This window comes from Larus michahellis, chromosome 2 (assembly GCF_964199755.1).
Source record: "Larus michahellis chromosome 2, bLarMic1.1, whole genome shotgun sequence".
Classification (NCBI taxonomy): Eukaryota; Metazoa; Chordata; class Aves; order Charadriiformes; family Laridae; genus Larus; species Larus michahellis.
Window position 1 is genome coordinate 1,367,068 of NC_133897.1, and position 22,832 is coordinate 1,389,899.

A 22,832-nucleotide genomic window follows, 5' to 3' on the forward strand; every position below is an offset into this window, starting at 1 on the left:
TTTCTGTTTTACAGCTACACGTGGAATTTTTTTGCAAGCTACTCACATAAGGAAGGACTCGGAGTTTTCAGATATGTCGGGTTCTGCTTGCAAACGTGAATTTTTCCTAAACCAAATGCATTTAATCATCTTGAAACATCCTTAAAGGAGAACTCCTTTAAGGTGGAACTCCAAAAGTGATTAATCTGAAAATTAAACTATGCATTTGATAAGTTAAATGCCTAAAACTCAACTAACAAGTGTGTATTCATTTAAAATAATTACATAAAGGTCAATGTCATTGTGTTTTCACGTTTCTTTCTGGTTCTAGGCAAAGTGCTTCATGGATTTCAAAGCTGGAGGTACATTATGTCACATTCTTGGTGCTGCTTACAAATATAAGAATGAACAGGGCTGGTGAGTTTTTTATTTTGATTTGTACACCTTTTGCATGACATCAAGCACATGAAATGCCTATGCAAACTACTTAAAGTTTAATACTTTCTGGAGAATTGGGTAGGCAAGGGAGTTAGAGATGGGAAGAGGAAACTTTTTTTTTTCCTGTTTTGCTGATGGTAGCTTTTTTAAGACACACCCCCACACTTCTAAATGTGACCATAAGTTGTCCAAGTTTAAGGTCTTGAGCCTGTAGGTTGGGAGTTAATTACACGCTTGAGGCTTTTTTTTTTCCGTTTATTTGCTGTGTGACTGAGCAAAGTAACCAGTATCTTAGAATCATTGTTTCCCATCTGTAAGATGTAAATCTTTATTACTGTATTGCGTATAGAGTTTAGCTATAATTGGGAGAATATGAAGCATTATGTAAATACTAATAAATGCTCAGTTTTCCATTGCTTATCAACCGCCATAAACAGAGAGTGTAAGTAGTTAGAAACGCTGCCCATGGAGCTATTGACGCTACTATTGAAACTATTCATGTGGCATCCCAGTAGTGTTTTGGCCTGTTTCTTAAGTTACAGTCCTCTTTCCAAGACAGCAGTAGCACGAATTACTGTATTTGAGAACGCTGGAAAAAATCCGAGGATGAAAAGTTGATAAATAAAAGTAAGCAGAGATTGTTCTCGTACATTAATTTAAAGAGTTTCTGCTCTGATGTTGTGCAGACCTGTAACAGCATTCCTGGAATTGACCGTCTTTGTTACCCACAAGAGCAAATTAAAAGGCAAAAATTAAGTTGTTTTAGTGTGGTTAGTGAATTTTAGGAGTTGTTTATACCCGTATCAGTTAAATAGGTGTCTGAGGTGGATATATCAGAAAGCTGGTATGAGTGAGCTGCTCTTAACTTTTTCCTACTCCAGTATTGCCAGCGCCTGGGACGTGGTATGTGGTTGTGTGGCGTATCTTTCAGGAGTGTCTTGCTACCTCTTTGCCTTAAGATAAAGGAGTTAAATGGCTCCTACTTCATGAATACTGAAACATTCCAATTTTTTCCAAGCAAATTTAGTTTTCAGTCATTGAAATTTGTCAGCAAAACTCAGCTACGTGATTGCCTCCTCTCTTCTCACTCTCTTGCTGATGCCTCAAAACTAGTGGGTAGTGCCTTGTGTTTGTGCATGTGGGATGTAGAGGGAAGTAATACTTGGATTTAACTCTGAGGATCAGACTTAGAGCTTGGAATGTATCTTCACTGACTCAACCAAATAATACGTGGTGTTTTGCCTGAAAAATGATATTTTAATTTTTTTTTAATGGTATGCATTGTCGCTCTTGCTTAACCTGTTTGTGAATGATCTGTCTTATAGGAGAAGTACCTTTCCTCGTCATAATAGGTATGTCTGAAAAATGCACTTATCCAGTGCAGCTGGACATACCTTGTCTATCACTGCAATCCGAGTAGTTGTTTGCCAAAACCTGTCAGAGGGTATCAGTTAAACTAAGGGCAGGAAGAATTAATATTACTATTTTATCTAAATGGGCAACTAAAGAAAGTGCTATTTCTTAATATGTTGACAATGTATTCTCAATACATTACCTTAAGGTATGGGTTTCAAAAGGAGGCAAAAATTTGGGGGCATGTGTAGCATTAAATAAATGAAGTAATGCAGATTTTAGGCAACCAAATGTAAAAAATTTTGGTCAAACTTGAATGCCTTAAGTATCTTTGTTTCATAGGTACTGAAGACTTTATTAGGTGTCTAGGAAAATAGGTTAGTTTGTGTTTATTTGACATTTGTCTTCCTTCACTTCCTTGAAACTATTACATTGGAGAAGCACGTGTTTGGAATACAGACTGTGAAGCTGTCAATGGGGGAATACTGGAGCAGTGGCTTGATCCTGGCTCTGCAAATCCCATGTATTATAGGTGTAAAACACTTTATTGCTGTGCAGTGAGCTGAGACTTATTGATGACTGGCCCTCCTTCTAGAAGTCAGTGTAAACCTTTCAACATGCACAATGCTATTTAAAGAGGTCATAATTTAAAATTGAAAGATGATTCTAATAAATATGCCAAGATATTAAAGTTGTTTGCCAGGTCCTTAGTGTGAACAGAATAGTCCATATACTGCTTTAGGATAGAAACTGTAATTCACTAGTAGTGAATGGTTCTAGCCCTGCCCAACACTAGAGCGTATTTACGCAGTACCACCTGCGTGGGCGACTTCTTCCTGAAGATACTAGAGAGCCTCAAGAAAAACACCGAATTGTCTTTGTTTAATTTAGTAGTGTAATACTGATGTGATGCCATGGTTGTGTGGTAATGGGTTTTGTGACTAAAAATCAGTCTTGCTTTGGTTTACCTTCATTGTGTATTTATAAACTTTAAAAATTGATTTGGTGTGTTACTGGAAACAAGCATGTGTTTAAAAGAAACTGTCATTAGTTATGGGCGCTGGAATAAATTCTTGTATTTTAAGTTGGGGTGTTAACTTAAAGCATATCGGTCACTGCATGGTAATGATACGCATGGCTCTTTCACTGTGTTCAGTGTACAGGGTATTTCTTACTTTACACACTGAAATCCCTTCTGCCGGTATTGCCACTCCTGACCACCGGCTCAGCGCCCCAGTTAAGAGCGTTTTCAGACTCTAGCAACAGCTTTTTCCAAAACTTGGGAGGTACAGAAGTGCACCAGGTAGTGTTTTACATCTGAGAGTCAACAACCTGGTGATCTAAACTTATCATCGTGCTTTGGAAAAGGCTGAATTGTTCAGGGTCAAGCCCAGATCTGTTCCAGAGGCTCCTACAGCACCTTCCCCTGGATGGTGGAGAGGAGCCCGAGCGATAGAGCCGGCACAGGCACCTGTGGGCACTGAACGTGGTGAGGGACTGGCGCTGGTGCTGATGCTGTCCCACCTCTCCGGCTCCTGGGGGTCACCATTCACGTTCATCATTGCAGTTGACTCATCCCTGACTTGTGAATACGCGTGCGGTTCAGGGGGATGCAGCAGGATGGATGCCTTTGGGGGCTCTCGTGGTTCTTCCCAGTAGAAAGTCTCAGATTTTGTGTTAGCCCTCCCATTTCTAATAGACACTTGAATCTGCATTGTTATGTCAAGAATCTTAAAGACTTTGCCAACAAAGTAGCAAACTTAAAGTACCAGAGTCCAATAGAGATGATCATAAAATGCCCCATGTGGATTATGAGCTACCTATATGCTGTGAGGGGGTGGCTTGTTGTTAAATAGATAAGTAGTTCAGAAAATGTCAGGCAAACGAATTGCTGTGTTTTTCCTGGATTAGAATCTGGGACTGGTGGATGGTGCAACTAGAAGTAAGAGAAACGTGAGAGTTTGTTCATGAATTTTCTCATCTAGTTGTTGAAAACCATCATGAGCATTTGCTTATTTTTTCTGTTTAATTGTCCTTTGTGACTGTAATGGAATGCACAACCCTGCTACAGGGTTTTGTTGGACAATGTCAACCTTCATTATTCCTAAACATTTCACAAATCAGTCACATTTTGTTGATTTGGTTCATTGTGATTTTTCTTGCTTGTGAGGGCTGCTAAGTGAAGTAAAAATATTTGTGATTGTGCTTTAAATGTTCTTATAGCTACCATGAGATAACCGTTTTTTTTATGTGGAACGTGAAAGATTCTTGACTACTGGACGGTGGAGAGTCAAATTTAATATTTTTGAATAATTTTCCTTAACAGGCGGAGGTTTGACCTGCAGAATCCATCCCGTATGGATCGAAATGTGGAGATGTTCATGAACATTGAGAAAACACTAGTGCAGGCAAGAAACTCATATACAAACCTGTATGTGTTCACGTGCTCAGGGGAAGGGGTTCACCACCTTTTTATGTACCCCATTGTGACCCACTGAAGAGTTTCATCCTCGACTTCTCTAGGAATATTATACTCCTCCCTCGTCTCCCGCCCATTTTAGTCACAATTCCATGTTATCACTTGCAAAGTTCAGGATGTTTTCACTTGTATTCGGCAGATATGCATAGGGCGAGAAAGACATGTTTGTAAGGTAGGAGGAAGCATCCCCAGTGTCTCCGTCTTCTGTGAAAGAAGCGCCCTTAGGACTGAGTAACCAATTCCGAACAGATCCCTTCAGTTGCTGACTTCCTTGAGACTTTCAGCTTGATCTAAGTTTGACTTTTTTCAGGGTTAGGGTACATTTTAGACTTTCTCACTTAGTTTATCAAACAAGTTACTACCAGAAAAGAGCAGGTGACAGCTGTATTCCAGTTTGAAGTTAATTTTTTTAACTGCTGTGTGTGAATGACAGAATTTTTTTTTTTTTTTTCAAACTCTGAAACCAAGCTTGGTGTATAATATAGTCCAGACGTAACTTTCAGGTGCTAGTGAAAAATGGAAACAGGAGGGACACAAAAAGAAATAATACTCTTATTATAAAAAACAATTGCTATTGTATGTTGGTTTCAGTACCTAATAGAGTACGTGTTAAAATCCAAAATAAAACAAACGTGTACCTTCAGATATCGTAGAAATGGATAAATCTGCATGTTAGTGCAACAGGACAGATTCAGATTTGGAATTTGACACACAGGGCACTTACATTCCCTTCAAGCAAAGTCTTGTAGAGCCTGTCAAAATTTCTTTGAAATCAAAGACAACATTAAAGATGTTGTTGTGAAAGCAGGAATGTGAGAACAGCTACGTTGTTCCTTTCTCCCTGATAATGTCTCTGACGGAGCTAACAGCAGGTCTGCAGAAAGAAACCCAGGATAAGACTTTGACGGGGAGGTTAGTAGAGGAAATACTGCTGTCAGAGGGGTTTCTGGAGCTGGAGTCACCGTGCTGTGTCACAAGCTGATACATGTTTGAGCTTTTTTTCAAGCATTGGTGATCTTAATAGTTCTTTTTTTTTTTAATTTATGTCCCCGCTGGGCTACTAATTTCTTATTTAACTTCTTATTCTCTCCACCAGAACAATTGTCTGAGCAGACCGACCATCTACCTCATTCCAGATATAGAATTGAAGTTGGCTAATAAATTGAAGGATATCGTCAAACGTCACCAGGTAACTGTTCAATAACGTATCTTAAAACAAGTGTTTCATCAATTGTAAGATAAAATGTATTTGCCTGACTTTAACATCTCGGTTACATCTGGGTTGTGTCTGACAACAGCAGGCGGCAGCAGCAGGTCGCTTAAGACCAGAAGTTCACTGTTTGTAAAATCCTGTTGGTAGTTACCCTCACCGGGAGACTGAATCATAACTCTCTTCTAAAAGTAAATCTGAAATTGCTGTTGAAGTGAAAAGTAGTTTCGGTGTCGCAGTGACTTGGCTGCAGGCCCCGGCTGATTTAATGTTGGATACCCGCTTATATAAAGCAGAAGCTCACCGTTTGTCCAAATCTGAGACCAAAGAAGGTAGCGTGTAATACACTGCTCTAGATACGTGGGGACAGCATAGGGAAACTTTAATCTTGAAATAATTGCTACCTTTTTTGGCTTTATTTTACTCACTTTTTTCTTGCTTGTGCTGAACAGAACACCAGCAACAAGGGTCTCTTGCTTGTCAGGTAGTCAGCACGTTTCTGAGAGAGTCAACATCTTGCCATTTTAATTTAATATACTGAGTGGTGACTTGAACAAGATTAATAGCTTCATCTCTTAAAAATGTAAACAGCCTTTTCACTTGTCTTGGGAGAAATATTCTGGAATGTGAACTCTAGATGGTCTGATGGCCTTTTGTGTTATGATAATTCATGGCTGTAGCCAAAGTAAACCCTTTCTTTTCCAGATGAAATGTATTTCCTGTGTTGTGATTATGAACCATCGTCTCGACTTCAGTTGTGTGATTTTTCACAAGTTATGTTTAATTATTAATCTGATTTAGGATGCTTGCTATTGCTTAAATTAGAGTTAATGATTCAATTTTCGTTTCATAAATGAATTCTATGGTGCACTCAAAGCATGCTGTATCCATGAGTGGTTTGAGGGACTTACAAAGCGGGCAACTTTGTCTCTAAAGGGATGTGAAGAACTGAAAACAGAAATTGTCCCTAATTCTGCTTTTTGGGCTTTCTTCCTTTGCCGTACCTCTGAATTTTCATCTTGTATTTGTGTTGTTACCAGTGCTTGCTTGCTGTCATGATCATGATTTTTTTATTTATTTTTGTTTTAACTCATTGCCATTGCCTTCCCTCTGCCCCGTCCCTACCCCTGGAGCTCCCTCCTCCCTGGCGTTTCCACACCTCTCTGCTCTGGCTGCGGCCTGTGCAGAGGAGCTGCATCTCTCTCGCCCCAGCACGGCGTAGTGTCATCTCTGGGCTTACAAAAACAAGTGTCCCTAAGATGTTTGTTCTCTCTGCTGGTGAAGATAATCTTTCTGGCAATCCACTTTTTCTGCTTTTCTTTATAAATGTTGAGGATTCCTCTGAGAAGAGCCAAAGTAATAATTTAGGAACTTGAAAGCAGGTAACAAGTGAGATGTAGCACTTATATCTGTCTGCTTCAAGAGAAGTGTTTTGTCGGTAGAGAACTCTCCCGTCTCTTTATGTCTCTAGCTTCCAGTCACATTCAGTTTAGCAGAGGTGGGGAATAAGCCTTACAATCTGCTTACGTCTTTCAGAAAGCTGTTTTAATATAAAGTTACCCATCCCTTTGTTTTCAGTCAAGATGGCATCTCAGAGGGAATTCCTGTTCTTCTGTTGTGTATTGGGGTTTTTTAAAGCTCTGTAGGCAACAGTTGTAACGCACTGATCTGATTCACAAAGCTCAGACTAGATCTAGAGAAGTATCTTTAGCTCACGGGAAACGAAGGGAGAATTTCCATTAATGTTTCTTAAACACTTTTGCAGCTTCTTCATTCACGCCAGGGATCTTACCCTTTGAACGCTTTTAAATTCTTCTCACTTTCCAGCTTTCTCTTTTGCTGTTTGCTCAGAGGGCCTCCTCTCCCTTTACCCAGTTCCATGAACTCTTGGTGGTGTAGGGACATTTGGCCTTCAGCCCCTGATACCAGAGTAGCCTCCAGATATTGCTGCCATAATGCCGCGCATCTTCATGCTTTTTTAATTTCCCTCCTTTTGATGCTGTTTCCTAAATAAGTTGTTCCCATATTGTTGGCTGTAACCGATCCCATGTGCTCTTAAGTCCTTTAAATAAATCTGTCAAGTATTTATGGAATGTAAATTTCGAACAATGTTTTCATACAAACTGTTCCAAAACATAATTCCTCTGCAGAAGAGTCTCCAGACTGTGAATTTCTGCTGTCCCTGGAAATGACTCTTTGTATATGGAGACTGGAGGTGTCTCTGCAGCACGTGGGAGAATCCTTATGGTTCTCCATGTGAGGAAAGGACAGAGTTTTCTTGACTGGCCACACTAAGCAGTGTTAGGTATTTATCATGGAATACCAGGTTGGAAGGAACCTCGAGGATTATCTGGTCCTAACTTTCTTGGCAAAAGCATGCTCTAGACAAGATGGCTCAGCACCCTGTCTGGCTGGATCTTAAAAGTGTCCAGTGTTGCGGAATCCACCACTTTCCTGGGGAGATTATTCCAACGGCAGAATGTTCTCATGGTGAAAAATTTTCCTCTTGCGTCCAATTGGAATCTCCCCCAGGAGTAACTTGTACCCATTACCCCGTGTCTTTTCCATGTCACTCCTTGTAAAAAGGGAGTCTCCATCTTCTTTGTAGCCACCCTTTAAATACTGGCATGTGGTGACAAGGTCTCCCCTGAGCCTTCTTTTCTCAAGGCTAAACAAACGCAGTTCTCTCAGCCGTTCCTTGTACAGCAGCTTCCCAGTCCTTGGATCTTCTTGGTAAAACCCTTCTCTGGACCCTCTCCAGCCTGGCCACAGCTTTTTTGCGTAGTGGGACCAAAACTGAACACAGCGTTCTAAGTGTGGCCTGACCAGAGTGGGATAATGACTTCTTTCTCTCTGCTGGTGATGCTCTTGGTGATGCAGCCCGGCAGCCTGTTGGCTTTCTTTGCTGCAGCAGCACAGTCTTCACTCACATTGAGCTTGTTGTCCACCAGGACCCCCAGCAGTTCCACAGAGCTGCTCCCCAGCCTGGTCTGCACTCCTGGATTATGTTTTCCCAGATGCAAGACCTTACGCTTGTCCTTGTGGAACTTCATAAGGTTCTTGTTAGCCCACTCTTCCAGCCTATCCAGGGCTTCCTGCAGGGTGGCTCTCGCTTCCCAAGTGTCCACTTCCCCACCCAGTTTGGTGTCATCAGAAAACTTCGTCAGAGCACGCTTGCTCCCATCATCCAGATCACTTATGAAGATACTAAACAGCGTTGGGCCCAGTATCGATCCCTGGGGGACTCCGCTTGTGACAGGTTGCCAGTTTAAGAGATTTAACAGATGGCTAATTATGTCATAGAATTTTTTGCATGATGATGTAGGTCCAATAGGAATATAATTATGGCCTGGACCCATACATAGAGAAACTGCTTTAGGTACCGCTGTTTGTGGCATCTGTGTAAGTGTGAGAAGTACATCCGTTGCTTCTCATATGTTCAAAAAATGATGTCCTAAACCAGCAAGAAGAAAAAGTATTTTCATGTTTTAATATTTGACAAATAATGGTATCGTGTTAGTGTATTTCTGATTAATTCCCGTTGTTCTGTGATTTTGGAGGCTTATTTGAAAGAATGGGTGTTTATTGTGTCTCTTGACATAAAGCCTTTCTTGAATATTAACGATGTTGTATTCAAGGCAGCTGTTTCTAGTTAAGTTTTATTGTGGACTTTGTCTTATGTAAATTTGCATATTTAGAAATTGTTTTGGACCAAAGTGTGTACTTAGTGGAAAAATGTTACAGATGCTTTTGTACAAAGTATTCACCAATAGGTTTGTATGAACTGATAATTGAACAGTTTATGATGAAAATTGGGGCAGAAGGAACTAGGAGGAGGAAGGATTTGAAGATGAGAGAGCGAGAGGTGACAAAGTAGTTTGTCAGCAATCTCTTAAAATAATTGCCTTTTTCTGCCACTTCTTAGAGGTGGTGTTCTTCGTAGTTCATTGAAGTTGGCCTTGAATATTTTTAGGTTGCAGGGGATGTGGGTAAAAAGAAGCGGCTGAGAAGTTTGGGGTAATGTGTTGAAGGTTTCTTATGCAGATTCTTCTCTTCTTTCACCTTTCCAACAGGGTACAGTAACCGAAGAGAAATCGAAGGCTACACACCATGTTTATCCAAGTCCTACCTCAATGGATGATGGTAAAGTTGCTTTCCAGTTTTTAAGTGGAAAGAGTCTTGTCACTAGATTCCCTTAGCACTGAAGAGAGCTTTCACACAGACACCGAATCTTCCTAGCCTGCTCCTGAGAGTCGCTGGGAAAGTATTTCTAGGATTAACAACTCCAAATAAAATGATTGTGTGTCCTGCTTCTAACTATTGGGTGTAACATTCACATTTTTAATTGGTACAACATTTTGGGATTAAGGTGTGTAACACTGGCTACTCTTCAGTGATTGCATTGGAAATTGAGATATTATTTATTGGTGAATGCAAATAGACATTTTGTTTGTCACAAATAACTTGAGGGCTGGAGGGGAGCAAAGCTCAGAGTCTGGAAGAACTTAAAAAAATAAATTAATTTAGAGTAAAAATTAAAGGGAAAGACAGTGAAAGTAGAGGGCTTAAAACTAGAGTTTCCATTAGTTTTTTTTATTTTGTTGCTTCCTTGGTGACCCCCAGTGTGTAAGTGTAGGTCAAAATGCTGAGCGAAACGTTCTTAGGAATCAACTAGATGTAGGAATGGTAGCATAGATGACGAGGCAAATGAGAATCGAAAAGCTTTTTGCCGTGTTCTCGTCTTTCTAGGTGGTAGGTTGGGAATGCTGATACGTATCATTGCACGTGGTTTGGAGAGGTGGACGCAATATTGCGTAGACCTGATGAAGGGAGATTGTTGGCTTTATTATGATGCAGTCTGCCACTCCGTGAAGTACACGGGCTCCGCAAAAGCAATTCAACAGCTGCCTCCTTCAGCAAATAGCCAAAAAAAAGCAGCTCTTCATTTTATTATCGTACATCTCGTACACACATTTAATTGTCTAGCGGATCATTGTTGAGTGTGAGCTTCCTTGGCGCGATAGCTTGTTCTGATGCGCCCTGGCGTCCGCTGGCCACTAGATGGAAGTGTTCACCTCCGTATAGGAGCAGTCGGGGCTCGTTTGTCCTCCGGGCCTGGCCTGTGTTCTGTGCTTCTGGTAATGCCGTGCCTAGTCGCAGGTTTGTGTTTATTTTTAGCCACTTCAGGTTCTCGGAAAAGGGTTGAGCGTAGCAGGTCCCATCTGTCTTGTAGTCGGTGAACGTGCAGATGCGCTAGACAGGGCGCTCTCAACCCTGAGGTGAGGAAAAAGCCATGAATTCAGGGAGCGCAACTTCATACAGATTCAAATCATCAAGGTTTCTCTTTTAATCCTGCTCTGGGCCATACTCTCAATATTTGGGTTGCAGGAGGGAGGTTATTACATTGTCAGGTGTGCAGTTTAAAAGAAATCATTTAAACAAATTTTTATTGCAAAATCAGCAAAGTATTAGTGTTGCTCAGTAAGTCTGTACTGACTTGAAGTCCTTATTAGTATCGTTGTGTAAGAAAAAAGTTGAAATCCAAGTTTTGTTACAATCCTGGAAGTTTTTTATTAAAATCTGTTTCACCACCACACCCTGCCCTGACATTCTTCCTTCAAAACTCTATTGTGGGTTTTTTTTTTTAATACCTGTTGAGAGTAGAATCTAGTACTGGGAAAGAGGGTCTTTTGAACGAAGTATAAATCAATAGAAGTAGTTATTGAGGGGATTCAGATGTCTAACAAGGATACAAAAAGACAGAAGGGAAATATTTACCACTTGACAAAAAAGCATTTTGGAAGAAGTTTAGTCTTTTATTTATACAGAAGTTAAAAAAAAAAAAAGTGACAGACTGGAGAGTGTCTCTCTGTGTTATTTCTGCTGTCTTTATTGAATGTCCTCTAGGAGGATTTGCTCTGCCCCTTTCTGAATTCCCGGCTCAACTGGCCACGGAGTTTGGGAGACGAGATGGGACGAGAGGAGGTGGCAGAGGGCAGTGCTTCCACCCATCAGCCAGAAATGCCTCTTGCTTCTGTTAAGAAACAGATGACTGTTTAAAGTCTCACTGGATCTTAATCTTGAGCATGTTAGGGATGTCAGGGAAGGAAATGTAATAATTCTTATCGTTAAAATGACTCTTTCCCCTTTGCAGATGAATGGTTGAGACCTGTGATGAAAAAGGACAAGCAGGTGCTGGTACACTGGGGCTATTTTCCAGACAGGTAAGAAAGGTCGGGGAATAAAGTACAGCCCAATTCCTACTTAGGTTTGTTGAAGGAGAAGTGTTGATTAAAACTTGTAAATAGGAAAATTTGTGTCCTCAAAGAAGTTGCTCCTCTAGCTTGAGCCTTACCTGTCCTGACAGCAGTGCTCTCTGTGGTTATCAGTAGTGAACCTGCATGGGGAACGTTCCAGCTGTGCGGGCTACAGCTGTGCTCTGCTCTGGTTCTGCAGAATATGACAGGCTCAGACTTACCTCATGCTGGCTGTTGTAAAAATTTAACCCAAATATACAGTACTTCATGCCTTCATCCCTGTTCTTTTGATTCTGAATGATTGTACACTGTTGTTCGTATTGAGACCAGCAGTCGTTGTCTTACGGAGTGTAACTGCGCAGTAATTTAGCATTGCTGCCATTTACATCAATGTCCAAGGCCTGAAAAGAGATTTAATCGGTGGTTTAAAACGGAAATATGCATTCCCATTTGTGATCCTGGCAAGTGGGTGAGGTCAGAAAAGGAGAATCTATTTTCCTGCAGAGCCCACTAGTAAGGGTGCAAATCGAACCAGGCTTTCAAAGGGTGGAGCGAGCCTTTCCATAAAGTTAGTAAGTCTTTAAAGCCAAAAGGGAGAACTTCTAATCACCTACTTGACCTTTCTTCAACAAAGAGAGGTTTCACTCCATGGGTTGCCTTTAGTCGAGTCCAAGTGACTGTTGAAAGCAGATATTTGAGAAAGCTGTCTTGTGTTGTTAGAAGATGTTAGAAAACGGTGTATGTACTGTTAGTAACTTAAATGTATTTGTAGTTACTGGTTTCTGAGTCCAGGTTCTGGAAAACCCAAAAGACTGATAATCCAGCATTGACTTCTATTTAAATAAGTTCTTCAAGGTACTAAAATCAAGGTACTTTTTCAAGTTCTGGGGTGCGTGCACAGAATTCTCAGGAACCATATGCGTATTTCAGTGGAAGAGTGCAAACAGCAATCGCGCTTAAGTTTCTTTCTTCATACAGATGAAGAATGTTTAAATATATTTATATTATATCAGTAGTCAAGTTTGTATTGACTCTCTCTGTGTGTATATGGATTTATAAATATCAGTGTAAAGCTGAGAAATGCTCCATACACATCTTTTCTTGCATAGGACTTATGCCAGTTGCTTGATACATGCTTGGTGTTGATTACAAAGTATTTTGGCTTTTGCGGTTTCTGAGTGCAGTTTCTTAATATTTACAAATAGGCTTTTGAGGGAGTAGCATGTGGAACAGTGAATGTGAATAATAACTGGATTCTACAGTGGTAGGGATTGAAGCAGACGATGCGTACTCCTTTCTTCTAAGAATCCAGTATCTTTTGCTTCAAACTCATAAGAACAGAAACAAGTTAATTAACTTAATGCCAGAGTTTGAACGGGTGACTCAGAAATTGCATTTATTAGAAAGTAGATTTGCAATTTTAAGCTGGATCTGCCTTCACTGTGATGGCTTTTAAATTGAGCAAGTTAAAAATGTGCATGAAGGTGCCTCGGACCGTTCCCTTCTCAGTGTGCCCTGTTCCTGTAGCAGAAACCAGGGATTATTCCTTTAACTTTTCATTGCGTGGAAAATACTATTCTATGCCAGCAATGTGATTTGCACATGTCAGAATAAATATTCCTGCTGGGGATCTTTCTGCACGAACAGCCCAAGGGACCAATTTTGTTTTCTCTTGACTCCTCTCATTAGCTACGACACTTGGGTTCATGCCAATGAGATAGACGCTGAAATTGAGGATCCTCCAATTCCTGAAAAGCCATGGAAGGTAAGTCCTCTCTTCAGCGGTTTCCCAGAGTTACTGTACTGGTATAGCTCGTGCTCAGGTGGAACTAGATGGATGTTTTAACGAGCTGCTGAGTAACAATAGCTGTATTTCCATATATATGGAAAAACAGTGATATTTCTAGAGCCATAATGAAAATGTCTAAAACATTTCTTTAGTCCAGGGCGGGGGACAGCTGTTTGAAAAAATACTTTATTTTGTGAGTGAAAAGGACAGGCTGATGCATCCCTCATAGTGCCAAAATTGCCATGTTTATTTTGGCCTGACTTGAGGTGTTTTATGTTAAAGCGAAGTCCTGGTCCTGCTGCTGCTGCTGAAGTGTAGCCGTCTCTGGGGTGAAACCTGACAGCTCCTTAGAAGGCATAGTGTCATTATACAGTGATTAAGGAGAATGAGGAAAATACCATATCTTTGTGGGAGAATATTGTTAGAGAAAAGAACTATCAGGTTAGAAACCTGGGGCTTCCACACCTGTATTACAGGGCGTAAAATGTTTGTGTGGGTTTTTTTTTGCATGCAGAAAGTTCATCAGTTTCTGTAATACAGAAATGGCCAAAAATACGAGAAGTCAGATAATACAGAAATCACGAAGCTTCTTTAGGTGAACAAATCTGAATTTTTGAAGTCTGTGGTACCATTGAAATCTTGCCCGTTCTCTTTGAGTTATTATAATGGCAACTTTCTTTATGGCGGTTTCAGGTATTGGCAGCAAAACAGAGCTGAGGTCTGGTTGGCAAATGGTGTGTGGCCGTGGGTGCCCCCGTCCCCTAGTTTCGCACAGCTACAGAACCTCTTGAGTTCATCTTTGCTCAGTACCACGGCAGACACCAGCTTCTGTGTGTTCTTACTACAGGGCACAGCTCAAGTCTCTTGACTTTACTCAATTTTCCCAAAGCCTTGGCATTGCTAATGAACTGTAGTGTGTGAATACGACTGTCCCTAGAGTTAGAGCCAGTGTGAAAGTGTCAGAGAAAACCAGTAGCTGTTTAAAGGATCCCTGAGGGTCATATCTCACCTGTCTTTATGGAAAGGTTCTGTTTAATGGGAACTCTTATCTTAACTGATGTCATAATGATGCAAAAAGTCAGCGCTTCTCAATTGTTGAACATCATGTGAGCATTCAGACCGACAGCAGCAGCCTTATTTAGGTTCTCTACATGATCAGTTTTCTTTCTACAGAAATGATTTGCCTTTCTGATGTAGCTCACTGCAAGTGAAACAACACAGAGCAATTATAATCAGACAGTAGTAAATCTGCTTTATTGTCCGTCTTTTGGGCTTACTCTTTCATACGTAACATGCAATGTTGTTCTGTGTGTGTGCTGTTGATCTGAACAGCGGAGTTAGAGCAGCTGAGGTCAGAAAATAACTTGGTATCTGTTCAAACACTACTTATTCCAAGTAGTTACCTGTAAATAACCAGAACACGTGCTTTTTGTGTATAAATCATACCAAAGCTCAAGAATTCATTTTCAGCTATGTAAACTAGGAATTTTTTTTGAAGATGGATATTGTAAGTCAAGATACCTAATCTTTTCTTTCCAAGATATGGCCAACTCTTCTCATTTTTTTTGGTCTTTTGTGGCACATGTGCTATGGTGATTTGTGTATTTAGAAGATTTTGATGGTAATTTCAGCATCCAAAGTATGCTCTTAATACAGAGCCATTGTCCCAGCTGTGAGAACTGACCTCGCGCTTTAGAAGGCTTAGAAATGACTGAGGAGCAGACGTGGCATTCAGTAGACTTGCGGGCATGTTCGTCCTTTATTGTATTGCTTCTTGAAACCATTACGAGATATTTGGATGTTCAGACTCTGATAACAACGCTGAAAGTATTTCCTTCATCCTGTGAGCTCTGTCGTGGGGTTACTTCTTCAAAAAACATCAGCACGTCTATATGTCGTTCTGTTTTTAGGTTCATGCCAAGTGGATTTTGGACACAGATGTATTCAATGAATGGATGAATGAAGAGGATTACGAGGTAGATGAGAACAGGAAAACAGTGAGTTTTCGGCAGAGAATCTCCATGAAAAATGAAGAGGTAGGTGGTTCTCTGCTTAGTGGGTGACCTGTTCATACACTAACACACTTTATATAAGTCAAAATTTTTGGCACTCAGATTTGCTAAAATTAATCCAGTTAAACAGCTTGAGGTAACAAAGTCTAGTTGAACTTTTTTCTGATGTATGTCCTTTATCCAGAAGTGTAAGTGTGCCCTTTTGATTTTTATTTTTCCCCACTCCCTGAGGGTGGTAAGAGATAGGACCCACTCTGCGTTCTCATAACTGAAGCCGTGGACGCGTTAAACAGCATCAGTTAATATTTGATTTCTGAATTCTCTGTACCAAAATACTTGTAAATAATATTTGTTCTTTCCTGATTGTTATTTCCTGATGCAGGAAGTTAGTTAGGACTCTGAAAACATGTTCATTCAACCTTGAGGCCGGGCTGCTCACTGGGAAACCTCTCCTGATGGATGGGGTTTATTGAACAAGTCACACATTGCTCTGTTTTAAAAGCGCAGTTCTTAAGTACATAGGATCTGGGGCGTGGCTGTAGAAAAAGTAGGGGTTTTCCCCGTGACAAAGTATTCTGGAGCTGGATGTGGTGCGTGTTGTGATATTATTGCTTTCAGCTTCTCTGTTGTAGGATGTATTCAGGAAGAGTGTAGCCTACAGCATTTCAATAACTGTAGTGTTTGGGATGAGCTAACTACTTCACTTCTCTAACAGCCTGTACGTAGTCCCGAGAGGAGAGACAGGAAAGCAGCAGCAAGTACAAGGAAGAGGAAGCATTCTCCTTCTCCGCCCCCCACTCCTGTGGAGTCGAGAAAAAAGACAGGGAAGAAAGGGTGAGTGTCCGAGTCCTGGAATTTAAAGCGAATTTTCTTGAAGAAATGCTTATGGAGACATGACTGTCACCTTGCACTCGTCTCACCTTAGATTACAGTAATTACTTCTGCAATAGGCTTAGGTGATTTTGCATGAGTATACGTATATGTAACGTATGTGTAATTTCTTTGCTCCTCTGTGGAAATGTGTTGCCCGCAGGTGGGGGAGAATCTAGCGCAAGCTGTCATGTTATCTGGGGCAGTGACGGGGTTCGTTGCTGCGTCAAGAGAACTTACCAAATGACAAACTACTCAGCTGCTTCTAAAATAACTCCCAACTAGTTCTGTTAGTGCAATCACGTACCGCAGGTACACTCTTTGCAGTATTACTGCCTTTAATTGGGGAGGTTTTTCACCTGCATAGGCAGGTGTTTTAAAGTCCGCTTCTCAAATGTGACTTCAACGGAGTAGCATTTGTGATTACAGGTAGCCTACAGATCAGGGTTTTTTCCAATGCTAGTTTGATTTTTTTTTTTTTTTAAAGGCCAAAATTATATCCAAATGAAAAGTTATTTGTGGAGGTTTGTGTGTGGATATGGAGGGGAGCACTTTTGAACTAAAAATTCAGATCTTGTTTAATAGACCTGTTGGGCTCTAATAAGACAAAACAGAAAATTTATCACCTGAGATGAGAAAAAAAATTAGTTGATAATCTGATTGACTTTTGTGTTCCAAATGTGTAGTCTGGGTTAGGTTCTGTAGGCAGAGGTGTGGGTGATTCTGCCTTTGTTCCCAAAATGGCTTCCTCTGTACACAGAGGAATCGATCGTATCGTACACAGATCGATCGTACAAGCCAGCCTTTTCCCTTCAATGAGGCAACATGCCTTGAAATGGTCTGTTGCCTCTTCTGTTCCGTGCGGCAGATGCCCTTATTGCGACTTGAAAAAGGACAAATGCAAGTGAATCGCTGCTCCCTTGAATCGCACGGGAATGCGAGTGCTGCTGCCAACGTGCTGGAGACTGTTTTGGGTTGGAATCCAGATTTATCTACGGTGGTGGTCTCCAGTTTTGAAACAGTGGAAAAGACGTTTTTAAAAACTTATTTTGTTTTAGTAATATACAGAGGATATTTTTTCATTAACTCCATTAGCACCGCTTCCTACAGCATTCGTGTTTTCATAAGAGTTTTAACCCGGTCCTTTAATCCCGATATCTGAAGAATAACGTCAAGATGAGAACATCTGACAGTTGCAGCTGGCAGAGAATTTGTGTATGATCTGTTTCAGACAAGCAGCCTTATATGGGAAAAGGAGAGGGCAGAAAGAAGAAGATGAGCAAGAAGATCTTACAAAGGACATGGAGGATCCCACCCCAGTACCTAATATAGAAGAAGTGGTGCTTCCCAAAAATGGTAAAATATGCATACACTGGATTCTCTGAATGTTAAAACAATTGCTTAAACTGCACTGAAAAAATACATGTATTTTGTCAAGTCTTTGAAATACTTTGTGGCCGTGGGCCCAGGTGATCTGTGCCCATCTAGATTTACCTAGCCAGGGATTTGAACGTGGCAGCTGAGAAGGGCAGCAGATTGACCTTCTTTTGGCTTTTTGAAATATGTTTATGAAAATCCACTTAGAAGTTTAGTTTCGCCTATTTGAGGATTGCTCTCGCCCGTTATATAGAGTTCATGTTTTGGGGTATAGAGTTTTCTGGAGGAAAAGAATTGTGTGCCAAGCACCCAAGATAAGCACGTCAAATGTGGGAACTAGCAATGGTTCTTCATCCTTTTCTGAAAAGCGTTGATCTGTGCAATACCTGTTAAGTAAAGATAAGTCAGAAAAATACTTCTTCTATCAGGTCCTTGACACCAAACCTTTTTGGGTGTCACTCCATTTGGTTTTTACCTGGTTTGAACTTGCACGTGGGAACTGTTACGCGGTGTACAGGTGGAGAAAGTGCAGTACTCAGTCCCCTGACCGCGTGAATAGAAGCTGCTTTGTGTTCAGATGTGAAATTACGGAGAAGTCAAACAAATGGTCTGTTGTACTCAGACTGCACAGATGAACTCTTTTGAACTTCAGAGACATGACCAACACAACTGCTTATTGATAAGATAGTAAAAGCGTGCTAGACTTCGATAATTGTATCTTGTCTGATGGTTACTCATCAGAGTTTCAATCTTCCTTACTTTTGTAGTGAACCCAAAGAAAGACAGTGAAAACACGCCTGTGAAAGGAGGAACGGTAGCAGACCTCGGTAAAACAAACACACAACACCCGCTAGCACCCTCTCCCCTACATTTTATAGTAAAGTCTTGCTTGCAGGCCGAAAGAGTAAATATTTTATATCTCTCAATTTGAAAAGGAATCTCTAATTCTTCTATTAAGTTAATTCAGTTTTCATATGTATTCAAGTCGAAATGTATTGACTCTTAGTCACTTGTAAGGCCGTTCCCTTGTAGGCATTATTTTTTAATGACCTATAAGCTCTTTCCTGGCAGACTTTTTCTTTTCTTACTGGGAATCAAGGTGAATCACAGCTTCCCTGAGCTTTGCTAAGCCTTTGACATAAGAGATATAAACTAGTGTCCCGTATCCTATTATACGAGGCTACATCTAGGGCACTGGGAAAGGCGGTAATTAGGTATGGATTCCGAAGTGTGGAAAAATTCTAATTATCCTTCCTCTGTATTCTTATCTGTTCCCTTGTCTGGGATAGTTGAGTGCCTGCATAAGGATGAGATTGCCTTAATGATGTCTGGTCCACTTTGCTTTCCTCCTCACTTCCCTTCCAAAACAAATGAAATATTCTTTCCCATTAAGCAATTGCGTTGCTAGAAAGGCTCATGAGCAATCAGATGCTTTTTATTAGTGTAATTCTCAGTAATTCTTAATGCTTTTTGCTTTCAGATGAACAGGATGAGGAGACTGTGGCAACCGGAGGAAAGGTAACAGCAGCCGTTTCTCACTAAGTTTGGTAGAAACTGAGATCACAGAATGGTTTAGGTTGGAAGGGACCTTAAAGGCCACCCAGTGCCACCCCCTGCCCTGGGCAGGGACACCTCCCACGAGCCCAGGTTGCTCCAAGCCCCGTCCAACCTGGCCTTGAACCCCTCCAGGGATGGGGCAGCCACAGCTTCTCTGGGCAGCCTGGGCCAGGGGCTCACCGCCCTCACAGCCAACAATTTCTGCCTCAGATCTAAATCTCCCTTCTTTGAGTTTAAAGTCATCACCCCTTGTCCTGTCAAGATCTTTATCTCATCTTCAGTAACAGCCTGTAATGTTCTTCAAATGACACATAAGATTTAGTTAGTTACTGATAGGAATGGTGTTTTGCTATTACAAATGCTGTGAGATGATTTTGTATTTTTAAATCTAGTATATAAAAAATGAGAATGAGACAGATGTAAAGTATTTTCAAAGAACCGTTTTTCAGATGCAAGGTTTTTCAAAGGTTATGTGTTTTCTTTGGGTTTCAGGACTAAATCTAAACTCTAGGTAGGCTTCCTGATCATTTTAACTGAGTTGCCAGGGTAGATTTTGTATTGAATTGCATTGTTGGTATGGCAGGCACTATTTTTAACAACTTGCCTGGTATAAGATGGCTGCCTGATCATGCAGGTAAGAAAAGATCACAGCTGTGTTAGGTTCGTACAGTTGCAGGCCTGCACAGACGCAGGTGTTTGGATGTGTCCTTTAGTTATACACGTAATTAAGAAAATCTGACTTTCCATACTGCTGGATTTCTGGTTTTACCATATTTCAGTTCATACGTCCAATCTGTATATGTGTTTTCAGAAGTGCTCAAAAAATCCTTTCCTTGGGGAAAGACGCCAACTCTAGGCATGCAAACCGCTGGCTAGCTAGTAAGCAACCTTTCGTGTAGGTTTTAGGCGCAGGTATCACTCCTAAGGAGCAGTGAGTTTAAGTCTCTAGATCCAGACATGTGAACAGAGACTGGCAGAATTCTTAGCAAGCACCGTTTTCCAAGTTAGGGACACCAGCTCAGAAGGAATGCGACAGCAGGTTTGTCCTGTATGGGAAATGCTCTTTTTTTTTCCTGGTGTAACTTCTCCATCCCTGAGTGTAGAATGAGCTGAAACCATGGGACTCATGCCGCAACCTTAGTATTTGTTCCATGTTCGATTGGAAGAGGTTTGCTTTTTATGTCCTGTGCTGATAACTGTTGTTTTTTTGAGGGGCCGTGGCCTGTTTCTCTGTCCAGTGCATGTGTTTTGAGAGGAGAAGGGTGTCGGAAGTTGAGGGAACGATGAGAGGAAGGACTTCTCTTCTGACTAGCTGTTGTCAGATCACTAGATATATTTAGAGTGATACCTTGTTGTCTTGGGGGAATTCAGCCCCAGAAAAAGATAGATCATTGATACCAAGGACTCTTTAACATCTTGCTTTAGGGACTTTGTTATTTTTAAGTCTGTTCTGTTTCTCTGAAGTCTGCCTGGATTAGTATTTCAGGTAAAGAAAACCATTTAATGTTGAGTTGCCTACAGGCTCTTCACATAGCACCCGAGGGTTTCTCATACACATCATGTCCTGTCCTGACCCTCCTCTTACGCTGCCTCCATGCCCTTCTCTATATCCCTTTGGATCGGAAAGCGACCGTCTGCTGGATCTCAAGTTGCAGAACACTGAGAGTTCATGGGAGGCTTCTGTTGTGAAGCAGCAGAAGGTGACCAAAGTCTTGTCCCCCTGCTTGGGAATCTTAAAACCTTGCTCACTGGTGTCTTCACAGCCCTGTACGAGCAAACTCACGGGGCTGTCCACCCTCTGGGTGGAAGCAAATGCAGGGACACACGCACCTCAAAGTTGAACTTCTCTTCTTCACAAGAGAGAAACATCCAAGACCAGCTTTAAGATTGATCAAAGTGAGTTTATCCAAGCAAAAATCTAGGATAATGAGACGCGGTTTTGCAGACATGAAACTATTACTGCTGACAGGCGTCTCCCCGTGAAACTAGAAGTAATGAACCTGATTTCCGTTAATGCTCTTCTGAGGAGTGAGAAGGTTAATCGGGGAAGAATGGCAAAAAATACAACCTGTCTTAGACAATATTAAAACTTGGCGCAGTGTCAGTAACTGGAGATGGCAGCGAGAGCTTGGCTGGCAGCTTACGGGGCGCTCGAGGTGCGTGCTGGATTCATTACCCGGGGTCACAGTATACTGCAGAACTGAAATGCAGCGTTTGCTCCCGTAGTTAGAGCAAGTTTAATTTTATGAACAGGATGCAAAGTGTGATCTAACCGTACTGCCGGGTATGTCCTTGAGATTTGGGAGTTGGCTCTGTAAAAACTTTTTACTGGCCTTATGCTTTCTTTACTATTGTTATGGACACAGGTTACACTTTCTCTGGTCCCTGAGTTTTTTGCCACTGACCAGAGATTGCACCAAGAAAAGTTTATTCTGTGCAGGGTTGGAAAGGACTTGTTTGGGGCTAACTTGGTGCTGGCTGAGAGCTGTTGGGTATGGCTCTTGCAACCTATTAACCGTTGTGTTCCCTCCACGATACAGGAAGATGAAGATCCTAACAAAGGCGATCAAAGTCGGTCGGTTGATCCAGGTGAAGATAACGTCACCGAACAAACCAACCACATCATTATTCCAAGCTATGCATCCTGGTTTGACTACAACTGGTAAGAAAAGCAATTGGGAACTGGGGGAAGGCTTAGAGTTTTGGTGGTTCTTTCTCATAAATCAAGCTGAGAGCTGGAAGAAATTACTTTCGTTTAGGTCTGGTTCCCATGTATGGGTACACCTTTTCCATTTCAAAGTCTTTCTGAGCTGACATCTGGCAGTTTTCAGGAGTTGGGAATAAGGAAGAGAATTTCAAACAGCATAGATCTTCGGTCTGCCTGCTCAGCATTTTTTGCTTTACATTGAGTTTTATTTTTTTTCCTCCCATGAGGAAACGATTCCTTTTTCTTCCCTACTTCTTGAGTCCTTGTATGATCTTTCTATGTTTGTATCTACTTCTGAAAGCTGGTTGCTTTTTATTTGGCTCCAGATCTTGACTTTGAGGATAAGTCACTGATTATGCAGGGAGAAGACTTGTTTCATTTGGGATCCTCCTTGGAGTCAGAGGTTTGTGGTGTGCTGTGACCACATTACTCACTGGAGTAACCCTGATGTTCTCTGCATACGCAAACTTCTGTGGTGTGGGAAGAGGGGCAAGTGATGGGGAGTGAAAGTCCCTCTTATAGAGTAGTTAAACTTGTTTAAATAAAAACCTCTCTGGAAACAGAATAAGGACTAGTCCATTCTCTGTAAAGGCTGTCATTTGAGCGTGTGTTTTGTCTTGGCTTTAGGAGTTGAGTTGTTGTTTAGGCTGGAATCTAAAAATAAGTGCTATGACACTTGAGTATGGGGATTCATGTGCAACTTTCAAAAGCGAATAACTTTTAATAGTAGTGAATTAAGATGGGATCTGAACTGTTAGTGTGAGAGTTGGTTCAATTTCCAGCTCCGGCAAAATTTATTACCTT

At 41.2% G+C, this 22,832-nt stretch overlaps 1 protein-coding gene across 2 annotated transcripts in view; it reads left to right on the forward strand.

Annotated features, from left to right (window-relative positions):
* The window catches only part of SMARCC1 (SWI/SNF related BAF chromatin remodeling complex subunit C1), a 97,985-nt gene that overhangs the window by 13,687 nt on the left and 61,466 nt on the right, over positions 1 to 22,832 (forward strand). For both annotated transcript variants that reach the window (XM_074573831.1, XM_074573832.1), the window contains exons 3-14: positions 311 to 396; positions 4,097 to 4,178; positions 5,346 to 5,438; positions 9,533 to 9,602; positions 11,614 to 11,683; positions 13,406 to 13,481; positions 15,416 to 15,541; positions 16,233 to 16,351; positions 17,619 to 17,743; positions 18,532 to 18,591; positions 19,245 to 19,282; positions 21,862 to 21,983. In XM_074573831.1, the coding sequence (XP_074429932.1) occupies positions 311 to 396; positions 4,097 to 4,178; positions 5,346 to 5,438; positions 9,533 to 9,602; positions 11,614 to 11,683; positions 13,406 to 13,481; positions 15,416 to 15,541; positions 16,233 to 16,351; positions 17,619 to 17,743; positions 18,532 to 18,591; positions 19,245 to 19,282; positions 21,862 to 21,983 (1,067 nt within the window). The remainder of the gene's footprint in view (positions 1 to 310; positions 397 to 4,096; positions 4,179 to 5,345; positions 5,439 to 9,532; positions 9,603 to 11,613; positions 11,684 to 13,405; positions 13,482 to 15,415; positions 15,542 to 16,232; positions 16,352 to 17,618; positions 17,744 to 18,531; positions 18,592 to 19,244; positions 19,283 to 21,861; positions 21,984 to 22,832) is intronic.